An 11,986-nucleotide genomic window follows, 5' to 3' on the forward strand; every position below is an offset into this window, starting at 1 on the left:
GTAATGACTGAAGGTAAAGTAGGACACTGCAGGACCCGCACAGTTTTATTCACTCCATTCCCTCAGAAATGTCCCAGCTCCGTCCACATGCGGCTCGAACCTTGTTTTATGTTTGGTAGCACAAAATCTTAGTGAGAAGCGCTTCTCAGTGATGAAGACTAAACAAAACAGCACACAGGAGTCGTCTCACTGGTGAGAACCTACAGTCCATCCTGAGAATCTCCACAACACAGAACCTCACAACAAATAAACGAACCTGTTTGACAAAAACAGATGCAGCTCTGATAAAATGAGGAAGAGCAAAGAATGAATGATTTGATTTGTTATTGCTGAAAAGCACAAATTTGATTTATATTTCCAGGTTTGTGTATGCAGCATGTTCACATTTTGAATTTTATAATTTTGACAGGAATATATTTTTAGGAGAGCAAAATCCTTTGGGATATTTAAAATGTAAGTTTATTTTTTATATAAAATGACATAAGAAAGAAATTTGAAATTTGTTCTTTTAATGTTTACTTTATTTCTAACTTGTATAATTTTAACATGATATATTTTTATAGAGAGCAAAAGTATAAGTTATTTAAGGTTATGTTAAAAAGTTAGTTTTAAAAGTTTTGTGTTCAATAAATGTTTCTCCTGTTCGGCCCACGCCTAAAGTGTGTTTTGGATTTTGGGCCCCCTGTGTGTGATTGAGTTTGACACCCTGGTATACATCATTGGTGATGCCATATATTACCAAAATAAATTTTTAAAAATTCATAGAAAGAAGAAAATAATAATACAAAGGGTAAAATTGCTATCCTATAATTTGGATCCCTACAATATCACAATAAAACTTTTTATAACTGTAATTGAGATATTACATTTTGGTTAATGCAAATGTGTTTATTTGTTTATAAGTAGTCAGTGGATAGATGGAGTCAGTTGGTTGGGGCATCTGTGCAGGAAGAGAAAGAAAAATTCAATAAATCCAATTAGAAATAATTACTCTTCCTCCAGATTCCCGAATATACTCTTAGCATAGAATCTCTTCTATAAATAATAATCTCCTCTATAAATCCTAACCTTAAAACCTCATCAAGAAAGCCGAGGGATTCAGGGTCAGCAGGTTGTTCCAGGTCTGATCGGTCGCAGGTGAGCAACAGATCAATAGACAGGTGAACTGGCTGAAAGGCAGAAAAGCAGACAACAGGTACAGGTGGAAAGTTTCACCTTCAGCATCCAGAACAACCCGGCACTGGGCAGATAACAGATAACAGTGGAGTCGACAGGTGAAACAGGACGCTCACGAGTGTTAGTCTGTGCAGTGTGATGATGCTTCACAGTTTGGGGGATTTTACTGTAGTAAAGTCATTTTCATAGAACTTTTAGAAAAGGATGCTGCAGAATGGACGTTTGCATTATTTAGTTTTCAGCTCACAGTTGAATGAATACACTGATGAGGTTTTCATTATAAAGGGTTAATATCGTCCTGCTCTTTTCTGTGCCAGTGTCTCATGTAATGTTTTATGTTAGTGTAGATATTTGATGTACGTATTCTAATATATTTAGGTGAAATATAAGCTTGTTTTCAGTTTTTATGAACATTTAAAACACATTTAGTGAATTACATCAAAGGATTGTGGGAGAAGACGCCCCTGGCAGAACCTTCCTCACATCTGGACCCAGATATGATATTTCCAATATCAGTGACTAATAGATTGAGTTTATATTCTGTTCCAAACTGAAGCTAAACCTCCTGTGTTGTTGATGTTTCTGTTTCTTTGACTTTGTTAAATCTAGAAAATGCTTAGACAACACTTTGATATTAGTTGCTCCAAGGTGGAGTTACATGTCGGTGGTTCTCTATCCTACCCTCCTGGTCAGTAGTCAAATAAACTACCTCCAGGAGAGGACGGTTTTGAATTCAGTCATGAAACAGTGGAACTCCTGTCAGTGTGTTAAACACAGATTTACTATCTGTAGCTTAGTATTTGACTCAGTAATCAGTTCCATGTTTGAATTAACGCCACTAAAGAAAAATACTATTTACTTTTGTAGAACATGTTCCACAACATGTTTAGATTTGAAAACAGCTGATTCCTCTGAGAACAGGAGACATGTGCATTGTGAATATTAACGGTTGCTAGGTTACAGTTGAAATCCTAAAAGCCAAAGACACGTGCATGAAGTGTGTGAACAGAACTGGACACACGATCAGGGCGCTCTTTGCAAAACATCAGGAGTCCGTGCAGGGAGAGAACTCAGAGATCCTGTAGAAACACCAGTGGCCACGCCGAGTCAGAAAAGTGGTGCAGAGTCAGCTGCAGTGTGAGGTACCACCTGTTGAACATGTAATGGATCCCACTGAAATCCAGAAACTATCTGTCGAGACCGTCATAGAGGGCATCGTATACATGACGCTGATCAAGGCAGGATTAAACCCAATGATGGCAAACGCCGAGGCCGTCACCATCACCGAGCATCTGTTCCAAGAAACATGGGCCAAGGTTCAGGACATGGATTTTGACTTTACCAAAGACACTTTAAAGAACATCAAGGAGACCGTTTACAAGGCACTCTCTGGAACGCCACCTGACACAGCCAAAAAACCCTGCCCCATCTCCGGAAACCCCATCTCGTCTGCCTTGTGACGGAGAAGCAGAGATGGTGTCTAGGTGAACTGTTACACTCATCTTCATTTTACACCACTGGCCACTCTAAATTTCAATTTGGACTTAAATAAAACAGGACATTCGAAAAATTCAACTCAGTGTAAAGTTCTGTCTTTTAGTTTCTCACGGACTTCACACATGTAAATAGTACAGGTGGTAAAGTTGATGTGTTTATGTAGAAATAATAAGAACCATGAGGTACAAACATATTTTGAGCTCATATACTAGTTTATATGAAGTAATTATTAACCAAAGCCAGTCCACGACAGATAAAAAGAAAAAGATTGTAATCTGGTCACAATCTTACAGAAAAAAAAGAAATCGGAAAGAAAAAGAAAAGAAAAAAGATTAAATTTCTGAAATTTAGAAATCCTGCGATTGAACATCTCTGTAGAATACAGTTTATAAAGGATAAGTTTATATCTCTATTTTCCTTTAGATAAAACCAGGTCATGTGGAGGAAATTTTCAACCTCTATTTTATTTAAATCTACTACAAGACAGTGTGTTTGTGAAAAGTTTTGCAATTTTCTACAGTTTTACTAGGCTCTGAGCCTATTTGCTCATATTTTTGTAGCATATTTATTAAGCCTGGTTAATCAGTTAATAGTTTTTCCCCAAAACCCTCTTTTATCTGACCATTTCTTAATTACATTTGAATTTACAGTACCAGACTTTACTAAACCTACAGTTCCACCAATTTATGATGAATATTGCTTGGAAAGATAGTTTAATAATATATAAAAAAGCCCTGCGTAAAGCTAGAACTTCATATTACTCCTCATTAATAGAGGCAAATAAGAACAACCCTAGGTTTCTTTTCAGCACTGTAGCCAGGCTGACAAAGAGTCATAGCTCTGTTGAGCCTAGTATTCCCTCAACTCTCAGCAGCAATGACTTCATGAATTTCTTTACAAATAAAATCATAACTATTAGAGTTAAAATTGATCAGATCATCCCTGCATATAGCATGGACTGTACAACTACTGAAGCTGAACATGTGACGACACCACTACAGGGTTTCAGTATAGTTCTCCATCATCAGCATCAATAACAGTACCCCTTTTAAAGCTAAACCAGAAGAACATTTTACGGGTTAAATTTTATGGTGCTGCATTTTAACATTAACATTTATGAAAAAAACCAAAACAATAAAACCAAAACAATTTTACTAGATGAATAGTTTCAAGATACAATAGGAAGGTAGTGAGTGAGTTTCCAGCAAGTAGCCACCTTCCTCTTAACCACTGTTTGCCCAGGTATGACAATTCATTGAAAATAACGTTCAGGTGGTTTGGATAACAGGAGGCATCTTTAATGCTTTTACAGTCAATCCCAGGTCAAGACTACATCTCAAGTCATTTCTCAGACACTTTTATCCAAAGCAACTCACAAGGTACAAGGCAAAGGCAGGGTAAGTGTAAGGAGGGACTCCCTACTGGAGGGATTCAAACTCCAGTCTCCCGCATGGAGGGCTGCGATCTGACCACTACACTACCCAGCTGCTCTAGATTAGGCTTGATCATATTTAGAGGAAGACACTCCTGAAAAGCCGTGTGAATAAACTGATAAAGAACAAAGCTGTTTGTAGTCGTAAGTCAAACGCGTTAAGGTTCCTTTTTAGTCCTAATTCAGATTTGAAGATATTATTAGGTTAAGTAAAAATCTGGCTTTTTAATATAAAATATATATAAATATATAAATATATTTTTTGCTTCAACAGTCTCATGTCCGTTGGTATATTTCTTGTTCAAGTCGCCGGCTGAAACTCCAACTGGTCTGTGTAAATCAACTAACCTGACATGGCTGTAGTTCAATTCCTCGTTGGTTCAACGATGAGCTAATGATGAAACGACTTCTGTAAACTTTCTATCGGCCACTTCTTTTATTTCTGATAATTATTATTCCTGATTTTACTCTAACTATGAAAAATGTAAATAAACAATAAAAGCAGTTATTTTTGACTGAATGTGGTACAGACATATCAGGTGTGGAAACACTATGCTCATTTTACATTTAAGAACCGGTTTCTAAAAAAATCTGGGACCAGGGCCAACAAAAGATAAGCTGTGTCATTCTGGTACATTTTATGTTGACAGCAATAGATCAGTATCATGATGGGGGGAAGAGAATGAGGTGAGGTACACCAGTGTGTAATTAACAGCATGTTCAAAACCTTGAAACAAGAGATAACAGAAAAAGAAATAATTAAATGACAGTTGTAGAAAAAGCTCACAGCTGAAGACACAAAATGTCGGTCAGGACAGCTTCCACCCCGCGGGTACAGCTGAACGGTCTCTTTCCGGTTTTAGGTGACGGGATCAAGAGAAACTTTCTTTCTCAGACGGATCACATCACAGCGTTTCTCTTTGGTGTGAACACGCTGGTGCTGCTTTAGGTGACTGTGTTCATAGAACGCTTTCCCACACTGCTCACACCAGTAGGGTTTCTCTCCAGTATGAATTCGCTGGTGTCTCCTCAGACTAGTGTACTGGGAGAAAGTCTTTCCACACTGATCACACGAGTACGGTTTCTCTCCACTGTGAATAAGTTGGTGCATTTTTATGTAGTTATGTCTCGTGAAGGTTTTTCCACACTGGTCACAGGAGTACGGTTTCTCTCCAGTGTGAACATGCTGGTGTCTTTGTAGGCTACCCTGCTGGGAGAACACTTTTCCACACTGATCGCACGAGTAACATTTTTCTCCAGTGTGAACACGCTGGTGCCTGTTTAGGTTACTGTGTTGAGAGAACGTTTTCCCACACTGGTCACAGCGGTAAGGTTTCTCTCCAGTGTGAACACGTTGATGGATTATCAGACTGCCTAATCTGGGGAAAGCTGCGTCACACTGGGTGCAGCTATACGGCTTCGTCTCTGTATGAATTCGCCGATGGGATTTTAGGGTACTAGGATGAGGGAACGTTTTCCCACATTGCTCACAGCTGTACGGCTTCACTCCACTGTGAACTCCCTGATGAATCTTCAGTCCAGCTGATGACGTGAAGGTTTTGTCACACTGCTGACACTGGTGACAGCTGGTTCTCCTTGTTCCACTCTGCTTCTGAAGAGACAGAAGAAAAGACAGTTAGAGCTCACGGAGAAGGAAGCGTCACAACCCTTTGGCTTGGATGACAAGGTTCAGACGTAGACACAGATTTTATCTAGTTCACAGTGCAGCGTCTGTGGAGAATACAAATCTATCAAAATCACCTATTAAATCTGCTTACACGCTATACTTATATATATTTATAGCAGTTGACTTCATCAATGTGTAAAATGCCTTTTGAAATTCTTTACAAGAATCAACACGTTTAGATTCTGACCTTCAGTTTTTTGTCCTTTATTCCAACATTTTTTCCGAAGTTTTTTAGTGTTGGGAAAGTTTATTTTAAAAAAGAATAATACATGTGACATTGTTCCAATTACCTCACTTCACATTAAAGGCTGAGTCATGAGAAATTAGCTGTCAACCATATGGCGTTCCACCTGTAATGTAATTAAGATCCCTCAACACCTCACTAGTGCTGCTATTGTGAGGACAGACGGTCTGCTAGTGAAAACAAGTGGGAGTGGGAATATCTTATATTATATTTGACGTACTGTAATTTGCAGGCATCATGGAGCCCCTATTAAAATAAGAGATTCTTGGAGTTCATACTCTGTTTCCTACTCAGTGAGTCTGTTTCTTTAAAATCTTATTGGCTTTAAAATGTTATTACTGCACACAGTAAAAGTCACTCGTAACGATGAACATATGTAAGATAATGAAGTCTCATCTCACCTGTTCACCTGCAAAATTAACCAGAACAGTTCAGTTCAAACTAACTAGTTAGAAATGGATCAGGTGACTCTGAACCATCTCTTAGTTCTGCTGCTATAGCTTAGTCTGCTGGGGGACCTCTACTGATAAACTGAGCTCCTCTCCTCTCTCCTTTCTCCTCTATCCATTCTAATTCTACCATTGCATGTCATTAACTTTGTGTCTTCTCTCTCCTGTAGTTGTGTTTCCTCCTCTCTGTCTCCCTCTCTCTGTACTTTTCTACAGGTATCCTCCTCCTTGGTCCAGTTACTGGTCCAGTTACTGGTCCTACCAACCTCTCCAGTGTTTCTGCTGCTTCTCAGTTTTTATTTTATTGCCTGCTGTTCTTTTCTCTCTTCTCTTTCCACTCACTCCAACCGGTCGAGGCAGATGGCCGCCCACTATGAGCCTGAGTTTTTACATCACTCTGTGTTTCATACTGGGCAAAATGGAGCCTAATGGAGAAATTAAATTAAAGACTAAGCAGTGGAGTCATTTTATGATCTATAAGACATCTAGTGAGCAGACCAGGAACACAGCCTGCTGGTACAGGAAGTGATGAGGACGTCGATTTATAACTAAACAACATTTAACAATATTGAGTTCTTTCCGACACTGGTGGTGGATCAGACCAACACACTAATATAACATCTGATCTTTATTGTCTCTGTGTCATGATGTCTTAAACAAACGGGTTTACTGTTGATGCTAAATCCACAGGATCCAGTCCTCGTCTCATTACGAACCTGTGGATCTGTGGGACCTCCGGGGTTCGGGTTCGGGCTCAGGTGGTCCGGATCCTGGTTTTCCTCCTTTATACCGTTGTTGTGTTGGTCCTGGTCGATGAAGTCCAGGTCTGGTGTCTCCTCCTTAATCTCAGTTTTACAGTGACTGCCGTCGACGAAACCCGGATCCTGGTTCTCCTCTTTTATTGTAGCCTGGTCCTGGTCCTGGTCCTGGTCGATCAGATCCAGACCTTTAGTTGAACTCCTCTTCGCCGCTATGTTGACTCGGAGATCTCGCGGTAACTGATGTTGCGCGAGATCTCCGTGATTTTTTTAAACAACTTTATTAACAGCTGAACTAGTGACAAAGGTCGTCCTGATTAAAAGAAACCAATAAATAACAAAGAAACAAAGAAATGTTTGTTTTCTTTGTTAAATTAAAATATAATGATTTTAATTTAAAGGATTTTAAATTCACTAAGTGTCTCCATGATGTCCAAATGAAAGGGTGATATATGAAATATATTATACATCAGACAGTTAAAACCACAAAGTGAGACCTAAAGGCTCGACTGAGAGGAGGCGACAGGAGAAAAATCAGCAGCCAGACGAACAGTTTCTAACTTCACTGCTTCACCAGCAGCATTAAAGCTGCAATAGAATCATTAAAATATAAAATCTACTACACAGGCGACGGCCTCTTTATAGTTTAACCTCGATATCACTAATATTTCACTTGTAAAGAGGAGAAATAGTTTTGACAGAATAAAAAAAGATTCACACAAATACAAATTAAGATCAATTCAATGAGGACAAAGAAAAGCCTCCGACTGAAAAGGAAACTGGAAAATGATCAACAACAGTCATTTGAACAAACTCAGCTTTTCTTTGTATCCACGATTCATCTCTTCTTTTCCACCGACGTCCAGAGGATCCACTGTAGATGATAAGTCTCCGACCTTCTTCTCTTTGTGGTTTTGATGATAGTGCTCTTTCTGTCAGTGACTCCTGAAAATCAGAGTTTCTGGATCGTCACACAGGAAGACTCCTCTCTTTACAGACACGTCAACAGGCCGACAGTCGTTGTTTTCATTGGAGTCAATCTGCTCTAATCAACCTGAACAAGAATCTGAAACTGGTTTTACTGAAAAACATGAACTCATCAAGCAAAATTCATCTGAGCTGCAGTTATGATCAGTAACTCTAATCTGGAGACTCTGTTTCTTTTTATTTCTATTGACAGATTTTATTTTGGTGAACATAATTTTTATATTCTTCTATTTAACTGTTTATTATTTCAAAGCTCTGAAGACCAGGTCCAGGTCCAGGTCCTGGTCCATCGTGTCCCTGTAAAAACAAGACAGTATTTTCCTCTGTGTGTCCAGAAAATCTGAACCTAGACACAGACACAGACAGGCTGGAGACCTGGACACAGACAGACTGGAGACCTGGACACAAACAGAGGCTGGAGACCTGGACACAGACAGGCTGGAGACCTGGACACAGACAGACTGGAGACCTGGACACAAACAGAGGCTGGAGACCTGGACACAGACAGGCCGGAGAGCTGGACACAGACAGGCCGGAGACCTGGACACAGACAGGCCGGAGACCTGGACACAGACAGGCCGGAGAGCTGGACACAGACAGGCCGGAGACCTAGACACAGACAGACCGGAGACCTGGACACAGACAGGCCGGAGACCTGGACACAGACAGGCCGGAGAGCTGGACACAGACAGGCCGGAGAGCTGGACACAGACAGGCCGGAGACCTGGACACAGACAGGCCGGAGACCTGGACACAGACAGGCCGGAGACCTGGACACAGACAGGCCGGAGAGCTGGACACAGACAGGCCGGAGAGCTGGACACAGACAGACCGGAGACCTGCACACAGACAGACCGGAGACCTGGACACAGACAGGCCGGAGAGCTGGACACAGACAGGCCGGAGACCTGCACACAGACAGGCCGGAGACCTGGACACAGACAGGCCGGAGACCTGGACACAGACAGGCCGGAGAGCTGGACACAGACAGGCCGGAGAGCTGGACACAGACAGACCGGAGACCTGCACACAGACAGACCGGAGACCTGGACACAGACAGACCGGAGACCTGGACACAGACAGACCGGAGACCTGGACACAGACAGGCCGGAGAGCTGGACACAGACAGGCCGGAGACCTGGACACAGACAGGCCGGAGAGCTGGACACAGACAGGCCGGAGACCTGCACACAGACAGACCGGAGACCTGGACACAGACAGACCGGAGACCTGGACACAGACAGACCGGAGACCTGCACACAGACAGACCGGAGACCTGGACACAGACAGGCCGGAGACCTGGACACAGACAGGCTGGAGACCTGCACACAGACAGACCGGAGACCTGGACACAGACAGACTGGAGACAGTATCTGATATATGACTAATTATCATACTGTGAATAAAACCAACCAGCAGCTGTTCGAGTCCTGGGACTCGTCTCTGAACGTGTTTTTACACTGGACAACAGACAGTCTGTGAAGTGACTGAAGTTATTTTATTCTGGACTCTGTTTTTACTTTAAGTAAAACAGACGCAGAAAAATGTTCAGTTTTACAGATTCATTAAAAAATAAACTATGATGTAGAATAAAAATCAAAGATCGGAGCTTCATGATAAAATCCAGCTGAATCAATAACTAAACAGCTACAATATCAACTTACATGATGATACTTAGAGTTAAAAACCGTCAGTGTCACAGTTCAAAGGTCAACGTTATTAAATATTTAGCTCTAATCATCAAGTTCACATCGTGATGAAGACACGTCGTCCTGTTTCCTCGGATTCATGTGAAAGTTCTGTTTTTAAAGGACATTTGTCTTTTTATGATAGTTTAAATACATTATGTTGTTTTAATGTAGAGCAGCTGTGACAGATGTTTCCAAACAGAGACCTCGGTCTGTCCTGAAGCTGGATCCTGAAGCTGGATCCTGAAGCTGGATCCTGAAGCTGGATTCTGAAGCTGGGTCCTGAAGCTGGATTCTGAAGCTGGGTCCTGAAGCTGGATCCTGAAGCTGGATCCTGAAGCTGGGTCCTGAAGCTGGATCCTGAAGCTGGGTCCTGAAGCTGGGTCCTGAAGCTGGATCCTGAAGCTGGGTCCTGAAGCTGGATCCTAAAGCTGGATCCTGAAGCTGGATCCTGTGGAAGCAGCCGCAGACAGTTTAAAGTGCCGAGGAACGTTTTTCCACTCTGATGACTTCAGGAAGGGTTCGGTCGTGTTTGTCTTTTTTAGGATGCACGGATACTCAAAGGTTTTTCCGCACCGCTCACAGCTGTAGGGTTTCTCTCTGGTCTGCACACAGTGATGGAATTTGATCTGATTGGATCTCATGAATGATTTCCCACACTGCTCACAGCTGTAGGGTTTCTCTCCGGTGTGAACTCTCAGATGAGCCTTCAGACTCGACGGAGCTGCAACAGGTCGGCTACAGATGGGACAGAAGGAACCTCTGGAGCTCTGACTCTAGAACGGAGAGAGTTAGAATAACGGAGGTGTATCTGTGAAACACAGAGTCCACACCCGAGCCTATAAAACACCTTTGATAATTAACACCTAGATTTACATTTAGTCATTAATCAGACGCTTCTATCCAAAGCCAATCACAGGTGGTGTAAGGAGGTCTAACTAGACCACAGCTGGGACTCGAACCCAGTCACCCGGTGTCGGTGTCTCCTACTTCTACTACTAGAGGTCCTGCTCAGTAATCTGGTCCGTTCACAGTACTTCTCTCAGTACTTTGTGGCTGCCGACACAAACCAGACCGGGACAAAGACAGAAGAACCACTTGATCTGGATCACTGGTTCCTGGTTTGGTCCGATGTACTTCATCAGAATCAGAAAACCCTGAAAGAGCTCCTCAGAGGGTCCGATGAAGACTGGAACCAGGTCTCAACCAAACCTCACAGAACTGTCTAAAACCAGATTAAGCTGATGAAACCCGGACCCCCGGACTCGGGTCCTCGTCTCTTTAGTCCGTTATGAACCGTTTTTACACTGACCTGTGGATCAGCGGAACCAGCAGCCTTGGTACTCTGCTGGTCCGGGTCCTGCTTTTCTTCCTTTATTTTAATCTTGATGTGGTTCCGGTCGATGAAATCCGGATCTTCGATCTTTATTCCGTTGTCGATGTGGTCCAGCTCGTCCAGCTCGTCCAGCTCCTCCTCCTTCAGTCCCTTCTGGCTCTGGTTCTGGTTCTGGTCCGTAAAGTCCATCTTGCCTTTCTGATCTCGTACATTCTCGCGGTAACTCGGAGCATTTTTTTCTATTAAAACTTTATTAACAACATAAATAAATTAACACCTGAACAGAGAGAAGAACAAAGTCCTAACAGAGAAAAACACCAACAAAGATTCAACAAAACAACTTAAATACACTTATGAATAAATAATAAACAACAGTCTGATGAATTTAAATCAATCTATCAGTCGATAACACCTGTAGCAGCACACGACACACAGGAAACTAAATCATCTTTATAAAAAAGAAACGACAGTGCTGTTTATAACAGTAACAGTATAATAATTACACTACAATAATGAAAACTATGAGAGGTCTGGAAAGCTTTTTGTTTTTTGTACTGAGATGACGTGAGATCACGAGGTCAGTGCTGTTAGGGAACGTGTCTGACTGAAGCTCACAGACGTTCGGTTTCTCTCCCTAATGAGCCTTTAGATATGATGAAGACCAGAAGACTTTGTCACTTTGCTGACAGTCGTAGCATCTGTGTCTATCTGAATTGAAGTGGTTTAAACCCA

The 11,986-nt window shown here is 41.8% G+C and overlaps 2 protein-coding genes across 2 annotated transcripts; both read right to left on the minus strand.

Annotated features, from left to right (window-relative positions):
* Positions 1-3,587: 3,587 nt before the first annotated feature.
* Positions 3,588-8,520, minus strand: LOC113168660 (zinc finger protein 239-like). Its single transcript, XM_033326729.1, has 3 exons — positions 8,494-8,520; positions 7,202-7,483; positions 3,588-5,717 (listed from the first exon to the last, which is right to left on the minus strand). The coding sequence occupies exons 1-3, from the start codon at positions 8,518-8,520 to the stop codon at positions 4,965-4,967; spliced, it is 1,062 nt and encodes a 353-aa protein (XP_033182620.1). The 3' UTR covers positions 3,588-4,964.
* A 1,037-nt stretch (positions 8,521-9,557) lies between these two features.
* LOC113166678 (zinc finger protein 420-like) lies at positions 9,558-11,443 on the minus strand. The gene is made up of 2 exons (XM_033326730.1): positions 11,231-11,443; positions 9,558-10,694 (listed from the first exon to the last, which is right to left on the minus strand). The coding sequence occupies exons 1-2, from the start codon at positions 11,441-11,443 to the stop codon at positions 10,344-10,346; spliced, it is 564 nt and encodes a 187-aa protein (XP_033182621.1). The 3' UTR covers positions 9,558-10,343.
* Between the last annotated feature and the right edge of the window lie 543 nt (positions 11,444-11,986).

The sequence above is a fragment of the Anabas testudineus genome, chromosome 18, assembly GCF_900324465.2.
Source record: "Anabas testudineus chromosome 18, fAnaTes1.2, whole genome shotgun sequence".
Lineage (NCBI taxonomy): Eukaryota > Metazoa > Chordata > Actinopteri > Anabantiformes > Anabantidae > Anabas > Anabas testudineus.

What these genes read in the sequence shown, in the direction of transcription:
- LOC113168660 (XM_033326729.1), bottom strand. Translation starts at nt 8,520, where the DNA reads ATGGACCAGGACCTGGACCTGGACCTG. An exon ending in AGGACCTGGACCTGGACCTG is followed by an intron (nt 7,484 to 8,493) that starts GTCTTCAGAGCT and finishes GCGCAACATCAG; the next exon opens with TTACCGCGAGATCTCCGAGT. An exon ending in GAGGTCCCACAGATCCACAG is followed by an intron (nt 5,718 to 7,201) that starts GTTCGTAATGAG and finishes CTGTCTCTTCAG; the next exon opens with AAGCAGAGTGGAACAAGGAG.
- LOC113166678 (XM_033326730.1), bottom strand. Translation starts at nt 11,443, where the DNA reads ATGGACTTTACGGACCAGAACCAGAACCAGAGCCAGAAGGGACTGAAG. An exon ending in CTGGTTCCGCTGATCCACAG is followed by an intron (nt 10,695 to 11,230) that starts GTCAGTGTAAAA and finishes TCTCCGTTCTAG; the next exon opens with AGTCAGAGCTCCAGAGGTTC.